Source organism: Macaca mulatta, chromosome 17 (assembly GCF_049350105.2).
Source record: "Macaca mulatta isolate MMU2019108-1 chromosome 17, T2T-MMU8v2.0, whole genome shotgun sequence".
Lineage (NCBI taxonomy): Eukaryota > Metazoa > Chordata > Mammalia > Primates > Cercopithecidae > Macaca > Macaca mulatta.
Window position 1 is genome coordinate 107,589,535 of NC_133422.1, and position 24,652 is coordinate 107,614,186.

At 52.0% G+C, this 24,652-nt stretch overlaps 1 protein-coding gene across 3 annotated transcripts in view; it reads right to left on the reverse strand.

The window, feature by feature from the left end:
• GRTP1 (growth hormone regulated TBC protein 1) overlaps window positions 1-23,761 on the reverse strand; it is a 44,968-nt gene extending 21,207 nt beyond the window's left edge. For all 3 annotated transcript variants that reach the window (XM_028837372.2, XM_028837373.2, XM_015121511.3), the window contains exons 1-5: window positions 23,623-23,761; window positions 23,365-23,513; window positions 14,143-14,301; window positions 10,180-10,304; window positions 4,534-4,630 (exon numbers count right to left, since the gene is read on the reverse strand). In XM_028837372.2, coding sequence (XP_028693205.1) covers window positions 4,534-4,630; window positions 10,180-10,304; window positions 14,143-14,301; window positions 23,365-23,513; window positions 23,623-23,654 — 562 coding nt within the window. In that variant the 5' untranslated portion in view covers window positions 23,655-23,761. The remainder of the gene's footprint in view (window positions 1-4,533; window positions 4,631-10,179; window positions 10,305-14,142; window positions 14,302-23,364; window positions 23,514-23,622) is intronic.
• Between the last annotated feature and the right edge of the window lie 891 nt (window positions 23,762-24,652).

A 24,652-nucleotide genomic window follows, 5' to 3' on the forward strand; every position in this document is an offset into this window, starting at 1 on the left:
TGGCTCACGCCTGTAATCCCAGCACTTTGGGAGGCCGAGGCGGGCGGATCACAAGGTCAGGAGATCGAGACCACGGTGAAACCCCGTCTCTACTAAAAATACAAAAAATTAGCCAGGCGCGGTGGCGGGCGCCTGTAGTCCCAGCTACTCAGGAGGCTGAGGCAGGAGAATGGCGTAAACCCAGGAGGCGGAGCTTGCAGTGAGCCGAGATCGCGCCACTGCACTCCAGCCTGGGCGACAGAGCGAGACTCCGTCTCAAAAAAAAAAAAAACAAAAAAAAACAAACAAAAAAAATCTACCAGGCATGGTGGTGTCTACCTGTGGTCCCAGCTACTCAAAAGACTGAGGCAGGAGAATCACTTGAGCTAAGGAGGTTGAGGCTGGATTGAGCCATGATCACACCACTGCACTCCAGCCTGAGTAACAGACTGAGACCCTATCTCTAAAAAAATACAATAAAATGGCCAGGTGCGGTGGCTCACGCCTGTAATCCCAGCACTTTGGGTGGCTGAGGTGGGTGGATCACCTGAGGTCAGGAGTTCGAGACCAGCCTGGCCAACATGGTGAAACCCCATCTCTTACTAAAAATACAAAAATTAGCCAGGCATGGTGGTGGGTGCCTATAGTTCCAGCTACTCCGGAGGCCGAGGCAGGAGAATGGCGTGAACCCAGGAGGCAGAGCTTGCAGTGAGCCAAGATCGCACCACTGCACTCTAGGCTGGGCAACAGAGCGAGACTCTGTCTTGAAAAAATAAATAAAAATAAATAAAACAAAAACATTAAAAAGCAGGAGTTACCTGTTCCTTCACAGTCTGATAGCAGCAAAAACCCAGTGTGTCCATGCACACACCCATCTGATGTTCTATTTTCTCTCTCAAGTCAACTTCATTAGGCTGTTTTTTTCTCAGAATTATCCACTACTGTCTCTTCATTTTCTTCTTTTGATTCTTAAAAATCTCTACAAATCTTCAAATTATAGCACCTTTTCATTTCTACTATATCTTATACTTTTTTTTTTTTTTTTCTGAGATAAGAGTCTCACTCTGTCACCCAGACTGGAGTGCAGTGGCGTGATCTTCGCTCACCTGTTCTAAAGTCACGAATGCACCAATCACCACTGCACTGTACACTTGGAAGGGGGGACTGTGGGATATGTGGATTACACCTCAACAAAGATTTCTCTTCAGTGCCTGTGCTTTTGTGTGTTTATTTATTTATTATTTATTTACTTGAGACAGGGTCTTGTCCTATTGCCCAGGCTTAAATGCAGTGAGGTGATCTCGGCTTTCTGCAAGCTCTGTCTCCCGGGTTCATGCCATTCTCCTGCCTCAGCCTCCTGAGTAGCTGGGACTACAGGTGTCCACCACCACGCCCAGCTAATTTTTGTATTTTTAGTAGAGATGGGGTTTCACCATGTTGGTCAGGCTGGTCTCGAACTCCTGATGTCAGGTGATCCTCCTGCATCAGCCTCCCAAAGTGTTGGGATTATAGGTGTGAGCCACCATGCCCGGCTACATTTTTTCCTTATCAGTCTTGCCAGAGGTTTGTCTATTTATCAGTTTTCCCAAAGAACCAGATTTTTGTCTCAGTTTATCTTTTCTTTTGCTTTGCTGTTCCTGTGTCACTAATTTTCAGTCTTTCATGTATGTTTATATAGGTCTATAAAAACTCTGAAATACATACATCGGACTGATGATAACAGTTACCTCTGAGTGGGAGATAAATGGGGATGTGCTAGTGAGGGCAGGTCATCACTTTTACTTAAATTTTTATTTTTAGTAGAGATGGGAGGGGTCTCACTTTGTTGCCCAGGCTGGTCTGGAACTTCTGGGCTCAAGTGATCCTCCCACCTTGTGTCCTCCCAGATGCTGGGATTATATGTGAGTTACTCTGCCTGGCCTTGTTTTTTTTTTTTCTTTTTTCGATAGAGGCTCACTCTGTCTCTCATGCTGGAGTGCAGTGGTGTGATCTCAGCTCACTGCAACCTCAGCCTCCTAGGTTCAAGCTGATTCTTGTGTCTCAGCCTCCTGAGTAGCTGGGATTACAGGCGCCCGCCACCACACCTGGGTAATTTTTATATTTTTAGTGGAGATGGTGTTTTGCCATGTTGGCCAGGCTGGTCTTGAACTCCTAACTGCCCGCCTCGGTCTCCCAAAATGCTAGGATTACAGGCGCGAGCCACTGCTCCTGGCTGTCACTTTTTATTCTATAAAAAGTACTGTATTTTTTGAACTTCTGAAATGAGAATATGTCTGTGTATTTCTTGTATAACTTAAAAAGCAGCAATTAAGAGCAGGGTAACAGTGGCACTGAAGTGACCTAGTTTGGGTAACTGTAACTTAGGGAAGGACGGATATTAGAGCAGGATGACCGTGGCACTGAAACGACCTACTTTGGTCACTATAACTTAGAGAAGGACGTATATTTGCCTCTTTTCTCTGCCGCTGGGAGAGCTCTGCCGGGATCGGAATAACCCCTTTTCCTCCCATAATCCTAAAAGTTTAGTTTTTATACTTTCTTTTCTTTTTGAATCCAGACCTATTTGCATTGCAGTTTCGTTCAACTTAATCTCATAATGAATATCGGAAATGACGTCTCATGGACTGAGAATGCATCTGTCCATCACACCAGCACGGCGGGACCTGCCCCTGCCCTCTGGGTTGGCACTGAGCCCTCCGACCTGAGCTCTCACCTGCTGCTGCTTGGGGTCCACCCCCCACAAAGACGGAACTCGTGTGTGCTCCCCGATGTTTCCCACACCCCTGAACAGTGCCCAGAACACGATAGGTTTCCAACAAAAATGTGGTGAAAAGAATTGCACGGCCCACGGATGGGAAGATTCGCCGTGATTTGCTCTCGGACATCACTGAAGCAGGCTGTGAGCCTGTGTCCACGTCCTGCCAATCCCACATCTGGATGTCTCCTAACTCCGTCTGCCTCTGGTTTCACCATTCCACCTGGTCCAGGCGTTCACCGAACTGAGCTGCGACGGTCGGCATCCTTTCCGCCCCGCGAGGCTCTGCCTCCTGCTGCTGCTGCGCCGGGTCCGTGGCCTCCAGCCGGGCGAACGGCTCTTCCCGCTCCCGGGAGCTCTGCGGGGCTCCCTTCCTCTGGGGTGGCTCCGCCAGGCTGGTCTCTGGCATCTCCATTTCTGTGGCCTTGGGTTGAGGGTGGCACTGATTCCTCCCTGCCCTTAACGATGCACTGAGCTTCGCCCCGTCCGTGAGGACACGCACTACGGTCTGTGAGTCACACAGCCAGGATCTGAACCAGGCTCGGCCACGTACAGCGGTGGTCAGGCCAGCACGCAAACTCTCCCGGCCTTCGGTGTCCTCACCCTGGAAATGGGGTGGGTGACTGTCTGTGTGGTGTGGCTGTCCTGAGGACGAGCACAGCTCAGCGGGAACCTGACACACGCCGTGCGCTCACCAGGCAGGAGCTGGAGCCACACACCCCCACCAGGCTCCAAACACTGGGGACTGGCCCGGCTGCCCCTCACATCTCCTCTGCCCTACAGGATGAACACGCAGCCCCTTGGCCCAGCACCACAGCCAGGCTGGGGAAGGGCAGAGTGGTCTCAGCCCCAGGTCCTGCCTGTCCGACGGCTCCTCAACTTCTCTTCCCAAGTGACCTGAGCCTGCAGCCCATCGTCTGCACTGGCCTTCACTATAACCCATGGATAACTTACTAATAAATACATTTTAATTATTAAATAATTAAACATTAATACAGAGAAAAGTGGAAAGGTTTGAAAAGAAGGTTTTCACCTTAAAAAGTAAGTACTTACTTAAAAAGTAACTATGGATATACATAGCACAATCGTGCTCTTGCTAGTATTCACAAACTCGGTAACAAATACACACATGAAACCAAGACAGCCTCTCAGAGATTCTGTGATCAATACAAGCTACACTGTGGCCCTCAACGGACACAGAAGTTACCAACTGAGGAGGGAGTGAGCCAACCACGCAGGCCCAGCTGCCCGCAAGGGTCAAGACAGCAAAGACCCTCTGTTGGCCCAGGAGCAAGCAGCCGCTGCAGCCGGGACCTGGCCACTTACATGGGTTTCTCCTCTTCGACTCAATTTCAAAGACATTTTTTTACTGCAAAAAGATTTTTGGCCGGGCGCGGTGGCTCATGCCTGTAATTCCAGCACTTTGGGAGGCCGAGGCGGGCGGATCACCTGGGGTCAGGAGTTTGAGACCAGCCTGACCAACACGGTGAAACCCCGTCTCTACTAAAAATACAAAATTAGCCGGGCATGGTGGCACACACCTGTAATCCCAGCTACTTGGGAGGCTGAGGCAGGAGAATCACTTGAACCCAGGGGCAGAGGTTCCAGTCAGCCAAGATCACGCCACTGCACTCTAACCTGGGCGTCAGAGCGAGACTCTGTCTCAAAAAAAAAGATTTTAACCTCAACTCCCAAACTATTCAACCATGTTTTAATTAAATCTTGATTTCTCAGCGGAATCACTTTGGCAGCACCAGAAACAGGACAGTTCAGGCATACCGCAGGAATTTTCAACATACCAGGTAGTATCCTTCCAACAAGAGCATCTAACAGCCAGAACGATTCTTCTTCATTATTCGTTATAAGAATCAGATATCCTGCTATAAAATTCATTCCCTGAAATTAGAAAAAGGAGAAACAGAAATTCACATTGAGTTTTAAGCCTCCATACGATTCTGCAATCATTCAGCTACTAACTACCCAGTTTCCATTTCTCCTGCTTTTCCCTAAAACCTGCATAATTCCAGAATGATCCTTTAGTAGAACTCTAGAGTCACTAAATACCTACCATCTAGTAATGTGTTTAGTCAAGCTTACGTGAAGAAAAGTAAAAGCAAAGGGAAACACTTTAAAGAAATCCTGGGCCGGGCGCGGTGGCTCAAGCCTGTAATCCCAGCACTTTGGGAGGCCGAGACGGGCGGATCACAAGGTCAGGAGATCGAGACCATCCTGGCTGACACGGTGAAACCCCGTCTCTACTAAAAAATACAAAAAACTAGCCGGGCGAGGTGGCGGGCGCCTATAGTCCCAGCTACTCGGGAGGCTGAGGCAGGAGAATGGCGTGAACCCGGGAGGCGGAGCTTGCAGTGAGCTGAGATCCGGCCACTGCACTCCAGCCTGGGCGGCAGAGCGAGACTCCGTCTCAAAAAAAAAAAAAAAAAAAAGAAATCCTGAATACTAAAATCAAAGACTCATCCACTAATGGTAACCTTGTGATAAAAAAACATAACTTACCTTTGGTTTCTACAGAAATTACTATATATCAACAACATGAAACTTTCTACCAGAGAGAAAACTATACCAATGACCACATTTTATAAAAACTGTAAGGAACATGTTCTGACACGCGGGTGTTGGGAGAATTTCGTGGTGGAGACCCTTTCGGGAAATCCATGCGCACACCTGCCAAAGGGGTGCTGCCTCAAACATCACATATGTGACCCTCTCCATCGAGGGCAGCCCCAGACCCTGTGGCCGAGAGCGGACTGGGGGGACCTCTGTGGCCGAGAGCGGACCCGGGGGGACCTCTGTGGCCGAGAGCGGACTGGGGGGACCTCTGTGGCCGAGAGCGGACCTGGGGGGACCTCTGTGGCCGAGAGCGGACCCCTTCGAGCGGACAGTGCTACTGGTCCTGGGAGAGGGTGACAATGTGGACAGTGGACACATGGAAATGCAGGTGGGTGATCATCATGGAGAAAAAGCAGAACATGGCCGGGCGTGGTGGGGGATCCCAGCACTGTGAGAGGTAGAGGCAGGAGGATCACCTGAGCTCAGGAGTTCAAGACCAGGCTGGGCAACATGGCAAGACCCTGATCTCTACAAAACATACAAAAATCACCCAGGCGTGGTGGTGCACCTGTGGTCGCAGTCACTCAGGAGGCCAAGGTGAAGAACTGCTCGAGCACAGGAGGTTGAGGCTCAGTGAGCTGAGATCACGCTACTGCACTCCAGCCTGGGTGACAAAGCGAGACCCTGTGTGCACGGTGTAACTCTACACGTCCGCTATGCATTGAACTGTGTCCCCCGCCCCAAAATTCAGCTGTTGAAGTCCTAACCCCTAGTACCTCAGATTGGGACCTTGTTTGGGAAAAGGACTGTTGCAGATGTCATTACGGATGGGGTCATGGAGGAGTTGGTGGGCCCTAATCCAAGCCTGGTGTCCTTGTCTTAGGCTGAGCTTTAGACACAGGCACGCACAGGAGAACGCACGTGGAGATGGAGGCAGAGACTGGAGTAGTGATGCTGCCCACTGAGGGGCACCCAGGACTGCCAGGAACCAGCAGAGTCAGAGCGAGGCCTGGCACAGTCCCTTTGTCACAGCCTCAGAAACAACCCACCGTGCAGACATCATGACCTCAGACCCCGCAGACGCCACGACCTCAGATGCACAGCCTCCAGAGCCGAGAGATAATTCGTTTCCACTGTTTACCAGGCTGTGGCACAGCCTCTGGAGCTGAGAGAATTCATTTCCACTGTTTACCAGGCTGTGGTGTTTCCCTAGGGGTCCACAGCAAGCTAACAGGTGCACATCTACGCACACACATGTGCATATGTGCCTGTAGGTTCCAAATGCCAGCTGAGCTCTGGCATTCTGTTAGTATGTAACATTGTGTCTGTGGTTTGTTTTTTAAGAATAGAGATGGGGTCTTGGGGCCAGGCCCAGTGGCTCACGCCTGTAATCCCAGCACTTTGGGAGGCCGAGGCGGGCGGATCACAAGGTCAGGAGATCAAGACCATCCTGGCTAACACAGTGAAACCCCATCTCTACTAAAAATACAAAAAATTAGCCGGGCGCGGTGGCGGGCGCCTGTAGTCCCAGCTACTCGGGAGGCTGAGGCAGGAGAATGGCGTGAACCCGGGAGGCGGAGCTTGCAGTGAGCCGAGATTGCGCCGCTGCACTCCAGCCTAGGCGACAGAGCGAGACTCTGCCTCAAAAAAAAAAAAAAAAAAAAAGAATAGAGATGGGGTCTTGCTAGATTGCCCAGGCTTGTCTTGAACTCTTAGCCTCAAGCAAGCAATCCTCCTGCCTTGACCTCCCAAAGCGCATGATTATAGGAAAGGGCCACCCAGGTGGGTGGTGTTTTTTGGTTTGTTTCTTGTTTTTTTTGAGACAGGGTGTTGCTCTGTTGCCCAGGCTGGAGTGGTGCAATCATGGCTCATGGCAGGCTTGACCTCCCAGGCCCAAATGCCCCTCTCACCTCAGCCTCTTGCGTAGCTGGGACCACAGGCGTGTGCCACCACACCTGGCTAATTTTTTAACATATTTTGTAGAGATGGGGTCTTGCCACCTTGCCCAGGCTGGTGTTTGCATTTTATTAAAGTTGTTTTTAAAACGCGAAGGAGCAGAAAATAGAATGATGTAGAGGGTTTCTTGCCCACTCTACCTCAACTCCATAAGGCCAAATTCTTGCTCCTGGACAGTCATAAAAGCAAGGAATGGCAGCAATTCTGTCTGCAAAGGAGGGACTCTCCCAGCTTCACCTGACACGGCACTGCCTGCCCGCCACAGAGCCGCACACGCGCAGCATGTGGAGCAGCTGGTGAGGACGGCGCGGTCCTGTGGCTCTGCTGCTGGCCTGTCTCAGGGCATTCCTCATGCACACGTCCACCCTTTCTCCTTGGGAGCATTCACTCTGCCAGGGGCCAGGCCCAGGGCTGTCCAGGCAGGGGCTCCACACTCCCACAAACGTTCGCTCAAACTGCATTTTCCGGTTGGTGCACGCCTGGCTCCTGGCTCCTACAGGAAGTTTCTGGTGGCATCACTGGGCCTGCTGGGTTCGAACCATCGCGACAATGTCCTTCCCCGTCCTCCTAGAAACATTTAAGCCAGCCACAACCCCTAGAAACCTGTGAAGCACATGACCTGAAATGCCAGGAAAGCACTCTCCAATCCTGGTGGCAGTCATGGGCTCCAGGCTCCCAGCCACTGGGACTCACAGGCAGTCACAGGCCATGTGTGCACCTGGAAACCATCGGGGAGGCCAGCCCTGCCCAGATGCCTGCCCTGCCCTCGGCGAGCTCAGAGACTGGAACAGCACCACCGGCGAAAGGCCCAGGCAGGGCACACACAGGCTGGGAGACTGCACGGCTCCTGGCTGCCCCCAGTTCCGGCCTGTTCGCTCCACCAGTTACTAAGAGCAATGCCCTTAATATGCACCCAGCTAGGTGGCCTCCAGGAGGCGCAAGGACTCTCCCAACCGCACCTGCTGGTTCACACCACGGAGCCAGCCGGGGGATGACAGTGTAGACAGCAGACACTCTGGGAGTGGCCTCAGAGGACAACACACAGCTCACAGCACACGCATCCCATAGCACACGCACCCCACAGCACGTGCACCCCACCGCACACATATCCCATAGCACACATGCCCCATAGTACACAAGCCTTCCAGCATACACACAACACAGCGCACACACTGCACAGCACACGTACCCCACAGCACACATGCCCCATAGTTCACATATCCCACAGCACACACACCCCACAGCACACGCACTCTACAGCACATATATCCCACAGCACACGCACCCCACATACCCCACAGCACATGCACCTCACAGCACACGCACCCGACAGCACATGCACTCCACAGCACATATATCCCACAGTACATATATCCCACAGCACAAGCACCCCACAGCACACGCACCCCACAGCACATATATCCCACAGCACATGCACCCCACAGCACATGTACCCCACAGCACATATATCCCACAGCACATATATCCCATAGCACACATATCCCACAGCACATGCACCCGACAGCACATGCACCCCACAGCACATGCACCCCACAGCACACGTACCCCACAGCACATATATCCCACAGCACATATATCCCATAGCACACATATCCCACAGCACATGCACCCGACAGCACATGCACCCCACAGCACACGCACCCCACAGCACATATCCCACAACACACGCACCCCACAGCACATATCCCACAGCACATATATCCCACAGCACACGCACCCCACAGCACACGTACCCCACAGCACACACACCCCATAGCACACGCACCCCACAGCACATATCCCACAACACACGCACCCCACAGCACATATCCCACAGCACATATATCCCACAGCACACGCACCCCACAGCACATGCACCTCACAGCACATATATCCCATAGCACATATATCCCACAGCACACACACCCCACAGCACACGCACCCCACAGCATATATATCCCACAGCACACGCACCCCACAGCATATATATCCCATAGCACACATATCCCACAGCACATATATCCCACAGCACACGCACCCCACAGCACATATATCCCACAGCACACGCACCCCACAGCACATATATCCCACAGCACACGTACCCCACAGCATATATATCCCATAGCACACATATCCCACAGCACATATATCCCACAGCACACGCACCCCACAGCACATATATCCCACAGCACACGCACCCCACAGCACATATATCCCACAGCACACGCACCCCACAGCATATATATCCCATAGCACACATATCCCACAGCACATATATCCCACAGCACACACACCCCACAGCACATATATCCCACAGCACACGCACCCCACAGCACACGCACCCCACAGCACACGCACCCCACAGCACATATATCCCACAGCACACGCACCCCACAGCATATATATCCCATAGCACACATATCCCACAGCACATATATCCCACAGCACATATATCCCACAGCACACGCACCCCACAGCACATATATCCCACAGCACACGTGCCCCACAGTACACATTTCCCACAGCACACACATGCCCCACAGTACACACCCCACAGCACACGCACCCCACAACACAGCACACATGTGCCCAACACATGCCCCATAGCACACGCCCCACAGCACACATTTCCCACAGCACACACACACCCCACAGCACACACACACCCCACAGCACTCGCCCTCTGTGTCCCGTGCTCACTGATTCTCCCCCCGCTGCCTGAGGCCGAAACAAGGTTGTCAGCTGCTGCTCCCTGTCCTCCCTGCTGGCAAACGGTGTCCGAACCTCGATGGGGCGTCAGGATGTGGAATTCATGAACATTGTTGACAGAGACATGAAGCCGTCACTGCCGAGCCCGCAGCTGTGGACAGACCCGTCCTCACAGCCACCTCATGCTTGCGTCGGAGGGTCCCGAGGCTCACCTGGCAGTAGCCCACTCCCTGGTTATGGTGCCCATATGCCAGCAGCACATTGTACAGGGTCTTCTGCAGGCAGGGCTCCGTGGTCTTCCGAAACTTCACATTGTCGGGGAAGGTCCGGTTCAGGTCTGCGGGAAATTCAGAAGGAATCACCCACGGGTGTCTGCTCCACAAGCCTCCCACCCCTCCAGCTGCCCCGAGGGTGGCCACCTGGCTTCCACCTGGGACTTAGGGACTGGTTTTCACCCTGGCCGCACAGCAGACTCAACACAGCCAGAGCGACAGGCTCACTGGGCCAGGAAGGAGGGGGTGATCCTGGACTCGGGGTGGAGGGGGGCCCCAACCGTCCTTCCCGCAGAGTCAGGGACGGCAGAGCAACCCCAGAGCTGGCGGCCAGGCCATGGCGCTCCTTCCTCGATGCCCGTCTCCTCCCGGCCCCCAGCACAGGCCTCCTGCACCTCGGACCTTGCGCATAGTGGAGGCAGCTCTGCCTCGAGGACCCAGGGTGACAGGTGGAGAGAAATGCCCAGGCCTCCTGCACCTCGGACCTTGTGCACAGTGGAGGCAGCTCTGCCTCGAGGACCCAGGGTGACAGGTGGAGAGAAATGCCCACAGAACTTTGGGACACTCTCCTAATTCCGAAGATGCAAAACAGCAGGAGACAGAATAAACTGAGACTCCTCAGAGATAAAGGACACGGCTGAGAGCTGAGAACTGAGAACTGAATAAACCCCGCATTGTCAGCTTGCGTGTGCAGGAGGCATCCCTGCCAGCCTCTTCCTTCCTCGGCACCAACCCCCCCACTGTCCAGCCCAGGCATCTCTTGGCAGGACAGTGGCCCTGGACAAGCTGTCTAGTGCCGGGGGATCCGGATACCACATGGGTCCCCGAGACTAACCAAGCCTCACGCTGGCCCAGTGCCAGGCCTCACTGCAGCTGACCTCCACGTTAACCCTGGACGCAAGCCAGGCAGGAAGGATAATGCCGGCTCGACAACTCCACTGGTCTCTGCTCCCACTGGCCCTACCTCCGTTAGAGGTGTTCACCAGGCACCCCACGCGGTCACCAGCGGACGGCCGGTTCCAAGGCTGACTCACAGCAGCCCCCGCCAGCCGTGATGCTGAGATGTGCACACACCCCACTCTGGAGGAACCCAACCGCCTCTGGTCTCTCCATAACGGCTGCAAAATACTGTGAGTCTGTTTCCAACCTCTGGCCCCAGGCCTTGTCTTTGCTTACAAAAAACTAGATTTGGGCGAACATTAGTTCAGTGCCTCAGAGCACATTATTTCTCATTGTGTGTTTTCTTACAAAAGAGCCTTTTTTTTTTTTTAATGGAATTCTAAACATTCCAAAAACTGGAATCAGTCAAGGGGAAGTTAGTATTTTTGCTATTTCAGACTAGAGTGACTAGCTGTGTTCATTTCTATGTAATATTTTTATTGAGTTTTTCCATATATATATATTTTTTGACATAGGGTCTCACTCTGTCACCCAGGCTGGAGTGCAGTGGTGCAATCACAGCTCACTGCATCCTCGACCTCCAGGGCTCAAGTGATCCTCCCACCTCAGCCTCCTGAGTAGCTGAGACTACAGGCACACACCACCATGCCTGGGGTAATTTACGTATTGTTTTGTAGAGACGGAGTTTTGCCATGTTGGCCAGGCTGGTCTTGAACTCCTGAGCTCAAATAATCTGCCTGCCTCAGCTTCCCGAAGTGCTGGGATTACAGGCGTGAGCCACCATGCTAAGTGTCTTGAGATGTTTTGATAATATCCTGTGGGAAAGGAGATGGCTCCATCTCCACTGTGGAGATGGAAGTGCAGGGGAGCTTTCTGTCTGCACTGCGTGGCCTGGCATTGGCTCTGTGGGGCTGGACCATCCACTGCATGGCTCCTGAAAGATAACTGACCAGTGCCTCCAATTACTAAGCACAGAACTGCCATGGATCCAGCAGCCCCACACTCTGGGTAGGAGCCCACAGCTGACAGCAGGGACCCAGCAGAATCCACATACCCAGGCTCACGGCCGTGCCACCCACAACAGCCATGCGGCAGGAGAGCCCAGGGGTCCACTGACAGGTGGATAAATGAACAAAATGTTGTCTGCCCATGCGTGGAATATTATTCACTCAAAGGAGGAGGAAATTCTCACACGAGATGCAGCACAGAGGATCCGTGAGGACTGAGGCGAGGGTAAGGACCCCAGCCGCACAGGACACAGCCCACAGGACTCCTCTTACGTGACCCCGGAGTTGCCAAAGCACAGAGGCAAGTGCACTGCGGGCTGTCAGGGGCTGGGCAAGGACACGGGGGTGGTGCTTGACAATGGGGACAGAGCTTCAGCTTGGGAAAATGAAATGGTAAATTTTATATTAGGCATATTTTACCATAATTAAAAAAAAGATTCAGCCAGGCGAGTGGCTCACTCCTGTAACTCCAGCACTTTGGGAGGTGAAGGAGGGAGGATCCTCAGAGCCCAGGAGTTCAAAACCAAAACCCCATCTCTGCAAAAAAATAAAAATTAAAAAAATGAGCCAGGTGTGGTGGTGCACACCTGTGGTCCTGATCATTTCCAGCTACGTGGGAGGCTGAGGCAGGAGGATCACTTGAGCCTGGTAGGTAGAAGCTGCAGTAAGCACTCACTGTGACTGCACGGCTACACTCCAGTCTGAGCAACAGAGTGACACCTGTCTCAAAAAAAAAAAAAAAAAATCATCCAAAAAACCACAAAACAGAGCCTTTAAACTCATTTTTCAGACAGCAGTGCTCTGTTGTACTATGCACCCCCTCCCCACTGCACCCAAGCTCTCCTCTTCCCAACCTGAATCAGCGTTTCTGGCCGCCAGGCTGTCCATCTGCTTGGAGACCTTTGGCGGCAAACACTCTGCGGTCAGGATGCAGCCTCTCCCCGGCAGCCCCAGCCCCCAGCCTGGGTAGCCCCCTCCCCATTGGCTCAGCCCTGTGGACAGGAGACCCCTAGGAAGGGTAGCAGGATGCACCGTGTCCTCACCCTCCCAAGTCTTTCTAACCTCACAGCACTTTAAAGCCACTGGGTTTTTTTAAATTAAGTATATTGTGTTTAAGTGTGTATTTCTCAAAAACTGTTAAAATCAGAAGGGCAGATGTACTTTCTAAAAATCTAATTATTCAATTTAGATTAACCAATTTTTCTTTTTTTTTTTCTTTTTTTTGAGATGGAGTTTCACCCTTGTTGCCCAGGCTGGAGTGCAATGGTGCGATCCCAGCTCACCGCAACCTCCACCTCCCGGGTTCAAGCGATTCTCCTGCCTCAGCTCCCGAGTAGCTGGGATTACAGACATGCACCACCATGCCCGGCTGTTTTTGAATTTTTAGTAGAGAGGGGTTTCTCCATGTTGGCCAGGCTGGTCTCGAACTCCTATTCTCAGGTGGATCTGCCTTCCTCGGCCTCTCAAAGTGCTGGGATTACAGGCATGAGCCACCGCACCCGGCCTTAGGTTAATCAATTTTGTTAGCATTCTGAACTTCTGAGAGCCAGGGACCCTATGGCTATGTGATTACTGAGAAAATCAGAGGAGAAGGGAGTCCAGCAATTATGACAGACACAAAAAAGGAAGCCCTGGTGTGCAGCCTCATGAACACGGCTGCGTACGACGGCCACGCGACCAGTGCCCGGCGCAAAGCCCGCCAGCAACAGAGGCTGCCTCTCACTGTCCTGCAGGTCTTCATGGAGCATGTCTGCTCCTTCGTGACCATTTTCGTATTAGCCAGCTAGGCACGTGAATATTTGCTGAGTGAATTACGATCATTGTTCTCCCCTTGCAAAGGCTTCAGTTTTTATTCTTTCATGGAGGAAGACGTGACTTTAAGTTAAAACCAGCAGATGCACCACTCACTCCTGGACACTGAGACTAGACACTGGGTGGAAACCAGTTCCTTCTGGCCCCCGGGCCCTGTGCCAGAGCCTGATCCCCGCTGCCTCACCTGTCCTGATGGCGTCCTCCAGCCTGGGGTTTCTGTCTCCCTGGAGAAGCCGGTGATAGTAGCCGGGATTCTGGTCCATCTGAGCCTGGGCCCCACTCAGCGCCATCCAGACGCGGGCACGGTGCTCCAACGGGACCCCCTTCCGGACATAGCGCTTCACTGAAGGCCGAGAGGACAGACAGCGTGTGAGCTGGACCAGAGGCCTGCAGGGCCCACACGTTCCTGCCACACTTTCCGCTCTCACCACTTACCTTCTTAAATCGAGTATTAGAGATACCCAGAACTTCATCCATCTCCACCAAAACTGGTACATATACTCCTTCAAAAATTCTGCTCTCCTCCCCCTCTCAACAGAGCACAAATCAGACTGGCTACAGAACCACCCCCACCCCCACTTCGCCATCCCATGCAGGTGGTCAGGAAACAGAGCCACGGTCAGACGGCTGCCCCGGAAAGCTCCCTAAGAGCAGTGCAGAGGAGCAGCAAAGGGGCAAAACAGTGAGAGGGCAAGCTGAGAACAAGGACGTTGGTTGGGCTCAGCTGTGAGCACCTCAGGTGGGACGCCGCACCTGGGAGACCACGGTTTTAGTGGCAGACGTCACTGTCCTCCTTGTGCAGTTATCTCTATACATTGAAAGCTACTCCATTTCGTGAGGATATTTTAATTGACAATAAAAATGTGAAAAAGTAATTAGTAATTTTCTAAAATTAGTATTTTCTAATAAACATATAGAGACAGAAGCCAAAAGCCATGAGCTATCTTCATTAGTAATACTGAGTAATTTCTTAGGCAGATGGAAAAGATATGCATGACTAACATCCGAATTAATTATGTTAAGTCCAAAGTTGCGACACTGTACTCTTAAGCTACAAAACAGTTAATTTTCAAAGCAAATATTTAAAGTTTTGCTGTTTTCCTTTGATACTACACTATACATATTTTACTTTTTTCGAGACAGAGTCTTGTTCTGTCGCTCAGGCTGGAGCGCAGTGGTGCAATCTCAGCTCACTGCAACCTCTGCCTCCCGGGTTCAAGCAATTCTCCTGCCTCAGCCTCCCAAGTAGCTGGGATTACAGGCACGCACCACCATGCCCAGCTAATTTTTGTATTCTTAGTAGAGACAGGATTTCACCATGTTGGCCAGGATGGTCTCGAACTCTTGACCTTGTGATCCACCCCCCTTGGCCTCCCAAAGTGCTGAGATTATAGGCGTGAGCCACCGTGCCCGGCCCTGCACATATTTGAAAAGAAACCATTATTTTAAAAGAAACCATACTTTAGAAAAGAAGGCATATGCAATTTGCGAAATTCTATAAGCTGCCATAAAAAGAAAAAAATCTGAGGCACCAGCTGTATTTAGCAGATAAAAACTTACAATAACTTCATAGGCTACAGTCAAGAAAAGGACTATAGGGTAAAACTTTATGAGCTCCAATTCCAAGGTGATCACAGTGTATGATCCTCTGGACACGGGCAGATGATTGTGTGCTAGGTGATTACTGAGAAAATCAGGCTCTGGAAGGACAGGCCCTTGTCTGTCCACTGGGCCTCCCACTCCTGGAATGGAACCTGGGAGGCAATAATAGCTCACTAAATACGTGACGAATGATACAAGGGCAAGGAGGGAAGACCCAGAGGAGAGAGAAAACAGACACTAATGCCATCCACTGAAAGCCAAAGAATCCTTCTTAAGGGCCGGGCGTGGTGGCTCACGCCTGGAATCCCAGCACTTTGGGAGGCTGAGGTGGGTGGATCACGAGGTCAAGAGATCGAGACCATCCTGGCCAACATGGTGAAACCCCATCCTCTAATAAAAATACAAAAATTAGATGGGCGTGGTGGCGCACATCTGTAGTCCCAGCACTTTGGGAGGCCAAGGTGGGTAGATCACCTGAGGTCAAGAGATCAAGACCATCCTGGTCAACATGGTGAAACCCTATCTCTACTAAAAATACCAGAGTTAGCTGGGTGTGGTGGCTCATGCCTGTAATCCCAGCACTTTGGGAAGCGGAGGCGGGTAGATCACAAGGTCAAGAGATCGAGATCACCCTGGCCAACGTGGTGAAACCCCATCTCTACTAAAAATAAAAAAATTAGCTGGGCGTGCTGGCTTGTGTCTGTAGTCCTAGCTACTCGGGAGGCTGAGGCAGGAGAATCGCCTGAATGTGGCAGGCAGAGGTTGCTGTGAGCCAAGATCATGCCACTGCACTCCAGCCTGGTGACAGAGTGACACTCTGTCTCAAAAAAAAAAAAAAAAAAAAGAATCCCTCATAAGAAACCCTCTTTTCTGGTTTAGAAACATATTTGGAGGATCAAGTTCATGCAAGAACATCTCAGTACCCTTGGTTTATGGTTTATTCGCACTGCTTACAGGAACAAGAAAAACATGTTTTGCTTTATTTTAAAAATTCTACCAAAGACACCAATAATTCAGCCTGACTTTTCCTCCAAGTTAGTACAATTCGTACTAAGGTTTGCTGTAGGTCTCATGACTCTTAGAGGGCAGCTTGACCAGGAATGCTCTGAATGAGTATTTGGTCATTCTGTGCTAAACAACAGCAGGAGAGGGCGAGTCCCAGCACAGGCAGAGACTGTTCTGAGAGGGACAGAAGCAGAAAGAAGAGGCCATGCAAAAACCAGTGGTACTTCTACAAACTAATAATGAACAACTGGAAATCGTATATTTAAAATTGGGGCCTGGCATGGTGGTTCATGCCTGTAATCCCAGCACTTTGGGAGGCCGAGGCAGGTGGATCACCTGAGGTATGGAGTTCAAGACCAGCCTGGTCAACATGGCAAAACCCCATCTCTACTAAAAAAAATACAAAAATTAGCCAGGCATGGTGGCACGCACCTGTAATCCCAGCTACTTGGGAGGCTGAGGCAGGAGAATCTCTTGAACCTGGGAGGCGGAGGTTGCAGTGAGCTGAGATTTTACCACTGCACTCCAGCCTGGGAGACACAGCAAGACTCCATCTCAAAAAAATAAATACATAAAAAAAAATTAAATTGGCATCATTTACAATAGCAACAAAAAAAGAGAAATACTTAGGTAAAAATCTAACGAAATATTTGCAGGATCCAAATGCTGAATACTGCAAAAGAAATCAAGTAAGACTGAAATAAACTAATAGATACACCATGTTCACAGATGGCAAGGCTCAATATTAAGATGTCAATTCTGGCTGGGCGCAGTGGCTCACACCTGTAATCCCAGCACTTTGGGAGGCTGAGGCGGGTGGATCACCAGGTCAGGAGATCGAGACCATCCTGGCTAACACGGTGAAACCCCGTCTCTACTAAAAATACAAAAAAATTAGCCGGGCATGGTGGCGGGTTCCTGTAGTCCCAGCTACTTGGGAGGCTGAGGCAGGAGAATGGTGGGAACCCGGGAGGCGGAGTTTGCAGTGAGCCGAGATCGCGCCACTGCACTCCAGCCCGGGTGACAGAGCAAGACTCCATCTCAAAAAAAAAAAAGTCATTTCTTCCAAAGTTGATCTACAGATTCCTATATACACCTCCTTATCACTGTTCCAGGAAAAAAATTTTTTGTGGACAATGACAAGCTGATTCTAAACTTTATATGCAAAGTGAAAAGAACCGAAACAATTTTGAAGATGAAGTTGGAGGAGACATATTACCTGATTTTATGCTTTACTATAAACCTGCAGTAAGATAGACAACGTGGTACTGGAGAAAAGTTAAGACAAATGGAATAATGGGATATAAAAAGGAATCCAGAAAGAGACCCACACAAACAGAACCACTTGCTTTTTGATAAAAGTGCAAAGGAAATTTAATGCAGACAGAATAGTCCATCTACAAAAGAACGACTAAAATAATGTTGGTAAAATAATGTTGGTGTTTACCAACAATATGAAGAGCTGGCAAGACTGTGGAGCAATTAGAAGACTCACACATTTGTGGTGGGAATGCCAAATTTTACTGCCACGTTGGAAAGACGGTTTGTAATTTCTTAATAGTTAGTTAAACACTCACTTATCATATGACCCAGCGATCCCAAAGTGTTCAGTCAAGATAAATGAAAACTAGTTCACACAAAAACCTGTAGGTGAATGTTATAATGTTGGCTTTACACATTCCAAATGTCTTCAGCTGATGAAGGGATTTTTAAAAATTGTAGTACATCCACAAAATGAAGTACCTCAGCAATAAAATGGAATGAACTATTGACACATACAAAGTCCTGGATGGATCTCCAATGCATCAAATGAAAGAAACCAGACTCAAAGGCTACAATCTGTATGATTCCACGGACGACACCATGGAAATGGCTGAACTACAGGAATGGGGAAGAGGTCAATGATGTGGGCAGTGGGCCGACTTCAAAGGACAGGATTGTTGAAGGTGACAGAATCTTGATTGTGGTGATGATTGCCTAGCCGTGTGTTTGTCCAAATTCACAGAACCATATACTGGTAAGAGTGAATTTTACTGTAAATTGCTGTTTGATAGGCCAGGTGCAGTGGCTCATGCCTGTAATCCCAGGAGACTCCATCTCTACAAAAAAAATCTTAAAAATTAGCTGGACATGGTGGTGCACACCTGTAGTCCCAGCTACTCTGGAGGCTGAGGCGGGAGGACTGCTTGTCTAGGCTGCAGTGAGCTACGATCGTCCCACTGCCCTCCAGCTTGGGTGACAAAGCAAGACCCTGACTCAAATAATAACAATAATATCAAGGTTGTATTTAAGGGAAAGGTCAAAATGGTTAAATGCACCAGCTCTGGAGTCAGACACTGTGCTTCCCTATGACTTGCAGGTTCCAGACCCTGAGCGTGCCTCGGTTTCCTCATCTGTAAGGTGAACAGAAGGCACCAAGCCTGCGCCCGAGGTCCCCCAGCAGCTCTGGCCGTTGGAGCAACACCAGAAGCTTCACAGAACAAAGAATTCTGGGATTTTTTGATAAGTTTGTTATCTGGATTTACACTGTTTCTTTATAGAAGAATGAAAACCGTTTACTTGTCCTCACAGACTGACACTTTCCCAGGGGCAGGGCTAACCCACAGAGCGTTACTAATGTTTGCAGAAGTATAACATATCAATTCAAAACAGTTGGGAAATTTTTAAAAAGAAGCTACATCCAGAGAACTGACATCCATCTGTCTACCCGGACAAAGTTAGGCAAATCCCCAGTTTTTCGGTGTATCTTTGAAAATATGTTTTCTCAATTTAACTTAGGTGGTGTTAATATTCTAAGCCACCAGGAAGGAGGTCTCCAAGAAGCCAATGGCCCTGAAGCTGCTTCCCTGCAGACCTCCCTTCTCGAGATGGAGAATGAAATAGGAATTCAACAGGACTAAGTTTGTTGAATTTAGTCTTTCTAGGGAGGAAGAGGAAGTTGTCTTCCTAAGGGCTCCTGGTGGATATTTGCTACGGAAAAAGGAAAATACAGTATTTATTGTACCCACCAAGAGTGTGATCAGGCAGAATACGTTATAACTATCCCTTAAGACATGTGGATTGCTGAGATTGGTAGATGACTGTGTTCCTGGAGACTTTAACATGGGAAGTGCAGATGAAAATCCTCCAAAAACAGAAGAACTTTACCACCGTCAGAATACCTGGCAGGAAGAAGTTGTATTCCCATTTTTGGAATAACTTTCCCACTCCTGTTTTATGCCCGACCCTCCACACTTGAGGCTCTGCCAGTGCCCATGAGCACCCTGACGGTCACATCGGAACCCAGGCCCCAGGCCAGGAGGGACACACGCGACCACAGACTCCTGGAGCCTCCCACCGGAGTCACCAGCATCCCCACTCACTGCAGAGCAGGCCCACAGCCCTGTGGCTCCCACCCCGCACGCTGAGGCTCATAGGGGACCAAAGAGATGTATTTGCTCACAGACCCATTCATGCCAGTGATGCTACCATAATTACACAGTCCAGTTAACATTACATAAATCAGCCCAGCTTGGTGGCTCACGCCTGTCTTCCCAGCACTTTGGGAGGCTGAGGTGGGTGGATCACTGGAGCTCAGGAGTTTGAGGCCAGCCTGGCCAACAAGGCAAAACCCGTCTCTACTAAAAACACAACAATTAGAGGGGTGTGGTGGCAGGTGCCTGTAATCCCAGTTACTCAGGAGGCTGAGGCAGGAGAATTGCTTGAACCTGGGAGGCAGAGGTTGCGGTGAGCCGAGATTGCGCCACTGCCCTCCAGCCTGGCTGACAGAGCTAGACTTTGTCTCAAAAAAAAAAAAAAAAAATTAGATTAAAAAAAAATAAAGCAAAAAGAAGAAGGTTGTTACTTCAATAAAAACAAAGTGAAGTTTTTAGAAAGAGTTGATAGAGACCAACGCTAAAAAAAAAAAAAAAAAAAAGGCAAAAACAAACTGTTGAATTACGTGTAAAATAACTGCAAAGGATTGGGGAAAAGAATAAAAATCTGGAGGATTCTGCATCCGGATTGCTTTTTTCCTTTTCCCTGCTCTTCCCAGAACCCCCTCCCAAATCCATATTGGAAAGTGGGGGCAACGCACTGAGTGGTTCCCTAAAAAGGAAAATAGGGGACCCAAGTTAGCAGCCCCTACTCAAAGAAAAGGAGAGCAAGAGGACAGACCCAAACGACCAAGGCAAAGACAGAAGAATGAATGTGCAGTTGTGTTTTCTGTAAAAACAAAAAGTTTATGCACAACCGTACATCTTTCAGATGTTCTGCTGTAACCAACCCCCAGGTCACAGCCACAGGACTTCCCACGGACTTCCCTGCTCTTAAAGCAAACTGCAGAACCAAGCGTGCACTTCTGTTCCTGAGGGGATGGAACGACAGTCCCCTTCGGTCATCTCTACAGGAGATGGAGGCCAGGGGTGGGAGAGAACTCCCTGTTGCACTTTGTAGCCCTTAGTATGATTAAAGTGTTTGCCATGTACATAAATTATGCTTTTTAAGTTCACATGTCTTATATACTTTTATCTTACTTTTTAAAATTAAAAGACCAGTTAACTTTTAAGAATAAATCAGGCGCAGTGGCTCACACCTGTATTCCCAGCACTTTGGGAGGCCAAGGTGGGCGGATCACTTGAGGTCAGGAGTTCGAGACCGGCCTGGCCAACATGGTGAAACCCGTCTCTACTAAAAATACAAAAATTAGCCTGGCGTGATGGTAGGTGCCTGTAATCCTGCTACTTGGGAGGCTGAGGCAGGGAAACCGCTTGAATCCAAGAGGCACAGGTTGGTTGCAGTGAGCTGAAATCACACCACTGCACTCCAGCCTGGGAGATAGAGTGAGACTCTGTCTCAAAAATAAATAAATAGAAAAGAAAAAATCAAAAGGAAAAATAAAGACACACGTTCCACTGGAAACATGTGAATATGCAAAGGCCACAGGGATGGGACATGATGCATCTGTGGGAAGCATATAGGATATTAGCTTCCATCTCCATAAAAAATTTAAAAATTGCCGGGCGCGGTGGCTCAAGCCTGTAATCCCAGCACTTTGGGAGGCCGAGACGGGCGGATCACGAGGTCAGGAGATCGAGACCATCCTGGCTAACACGGTGAAACCCCGTCTCTACTAAAAAATACAAAAAACTAGCCGGGCGCGGTGGCGGGCGCCTGTAGTCCCAGCTACTCGGGAGGCTGAGGCAGGAGAATGGCGTAAACCCGGGAGGCGGAGCTTGCAGTGAGCTGAGATCCGGCCACTGCACTCCAGCCTGGGCGGCAGAGCGAGACTCCATCTCAAAAAAAAAAAAAAATAAATAAAATAAAAATAAAAAAATAAATAAAATAAAAAATTTAAAAATTAGCCTGGAGTGGTGGCGGCGCCAGTGGTCCCAGCCACGTGGGAGGCTGAGCGGGGAGGATGGCTGGAGCCCAGGAGGTCAAGGCTACAGTGAGTGGTGATTGTGCCACTGCACTCAGAGGGATACCCTGTCTCAAATAAATAAATAAAAGCAAAAATTGATCTTATCACCCCCTGCCTGGAAAACCTTTAACAGTTGGCTTCTCTGTGCCTGGCCGTGGTCACCACACACCTCCGACCCTCCGCCCAGGTGCAGGACCCCGGCTTCATCTCTGCCCCTCCCCACCAGGTCCTACAGCCTGGAGCACACAGCTCATCCCTTGAAGCTCAGCTGCCATTCACATCCCCCTTCTCAGGAAGCCCCCAGGACTCCCCTTTGACCCCACTCATCTGAGTTCCTAGCTCCAGGGCACACTCCTACCAAGCCCTCACCCCAGGCAGGCACTTCATTCATTCACTGAACACACAGGGAAGTCGCCTGGCACTGTCGCAGATTCTGAGGACTGAGCAGTGAATGAAATATCCGGGACAGGGAGGAAGGGTTTTTGACTCCAGCAGAGGCTGTGCTGGGAAAGGCAGAGGTGAGGCGGTGCCCTCCGCACAGGGAAGGCTGGGGAGCTCCTGAGGAGGGGGCCCTGCAGCTAACCCCGAGGCGGGTGGGCGGGCGGCCAGGCCAGTACTCACCGCAGCAGGAGGAGGCCTGGGGTCGCGGGGGAGCGGCAGGTGGAGCAGGACCCTGTGGGTCCCGTCACAAGGATGGAGTCTTGCTCTGTCGCCCAGGCTGGAGTGCAATGGCGCAGTCTCCACTCACTGCAACCTCCGCCTCCCAGGTTCAAGTGCTTCTCCTGCCTCAGCCTCCGGAGTAGCTGGGATTACAGGCATGCGCCACCACGCCCGGCTAGTTTTGTAATTTTAGTAGAGGCGGGGTTTCACCATGTTGGTCAGGCCGGACTCAAACTCCTGACCTCAGGTGATCCGCCCACCTCGGCTTCCTAAAGTGCTGGGATTACAGGCGTGAGCCACCGCAGCCGGCATGGATCGAGTTTTGATCCATCCCGATCTGGCTCCCTTCTGGGAGGGACGGGTCTCCTTCGCGTCCGACCAGCCGGCCCATCCCAAAGCAGGAAAACAGGTCCCTGCGGCTGCCCTAGCTCGGAGCCGCAGCCAAGTCCCGACCTGCCCGGGAAGGTTCCTCCCCCTCCCTCCGCTCCCGGAGGCCGAACTTTGCCCTGCCAGTCCCAGCCCGACCCACCTGCGCCCTCGAGACCCACCTGCGCCGCCGCGACCCACCTGCGCCCTCGAGACCCACCTGCGCCGCCGCGACCCACCTGCGCCCTCGAGACCCACCTGCACCCCCGGGACCCACCTGCGCCGCCGGGACCCACCTGCGCCCTCGAGACCCACCTGCGCCCTCGAGACCCACCTGCGCCGCCGCGACCCACCTGCGCCGCCGGGACCCACCTGTCCGGCTCCTGGGGACGCTCCCGCCCTGCAGCAGCCGGGACCACTTGATCGCCCTGCGGGTGAGCGTGACCAGGTAGCTGGAGAAAAACTTCTCGTAGGCGGCGTCGTCGAAGTCCTCAGGCCGCTCGAATCCGTACGGGTCGATCCTGCAACACGGAGAGAAGGAGGCCGGCGTCCCCGAAGTTTCCTCTGGGGGGTCGGGGGCCCGCTTGGGGACCGCAGCCGCCGGGGACGCCCGCACCCCGCGCCACCCACCTGGGGACCCGCGAGCGCTCGGCGGGCTCCATGTGGGGAGGGAGGCGCGCACCGAGCGAGGCCAGCGGGTCCCAGGTTCGCCTCCCGGCTCCTGGGCGCTCAAGTCCTTCCGGCGGGACCGCGGGCGCGGGGGGGCGGGGCTGGGGCGGGGAGGGGGAGGGGAGAGAGGACGGGCAGGAGGGGGTGAGGGGCGGGGGAGGACCGGGGGAGGGGCGGGCGACGGAGGGCGGGGAATGGGCGGAGGGTGGGGGGGAGTGGGCGGAGGGTGGGGGGAATGGGCGGAGGGTGGGGGGGAACGGGCGGAGAGGGGGGAACGGGCGAGGAGGGGGGAATGGGTGGAGTAGGGGGGCTGAGGGTGGGGGTGGGGGTGGAGGTGGGGGCGGGGCGGGGCGGGGCCTGCTCCTGGGGCCTCGGAGGCCGCGGCGTCCCGGGCGGGGTCGGGCAGAAGGGCAGAGTCGGGGCGCCCCCCGCAGATCCCCGCGGCCTGGACCCGGGTGAGAAGAGCTGCTTCTGCGATTCCTTCAATCCTCAGTGCCTGGCGGATCCCACTCTGACACCTGACTCCTATTTGTATTTTATTTTTTATTTTCTCCGCTGCATTTTAAGGCCGAGACCAACACACAAATGAGAGGCCCCCAGGGGCGCCCGCCCGTTCCTGCCCCCCCAAACCAGGGCCGGGGTCCCCCCACCGGCGAGCCAGGCCTGGGAGAATCCGGGCAGCGCTGGTTCCGAACGGCTTCTTCTCGGTCCGCGCTCCATGACATTGTCCTGAGATTTCAGCTGCTTTTGGTGTCCGGGAGGCCCCGGAAATTTGCCAGAACTGCGGATTTTGAATTTTGCTCTGGCGACGTGGCAAAGGGGAGACCCCAGAAGTGAGGTGCTGGGGCGACCTCGCCCTGGGTCCCCCGGGGGTCTGGAGCGGGGGCTTCTCCGACACGCCTCTCCCCGCCTGTGATTTAGGCCCAGGGCGCCCTGGACAGGCCCCAGGAGGAGCGGCCGTTCCCGGACTCCAGACGCGCTTTCCCGGGAG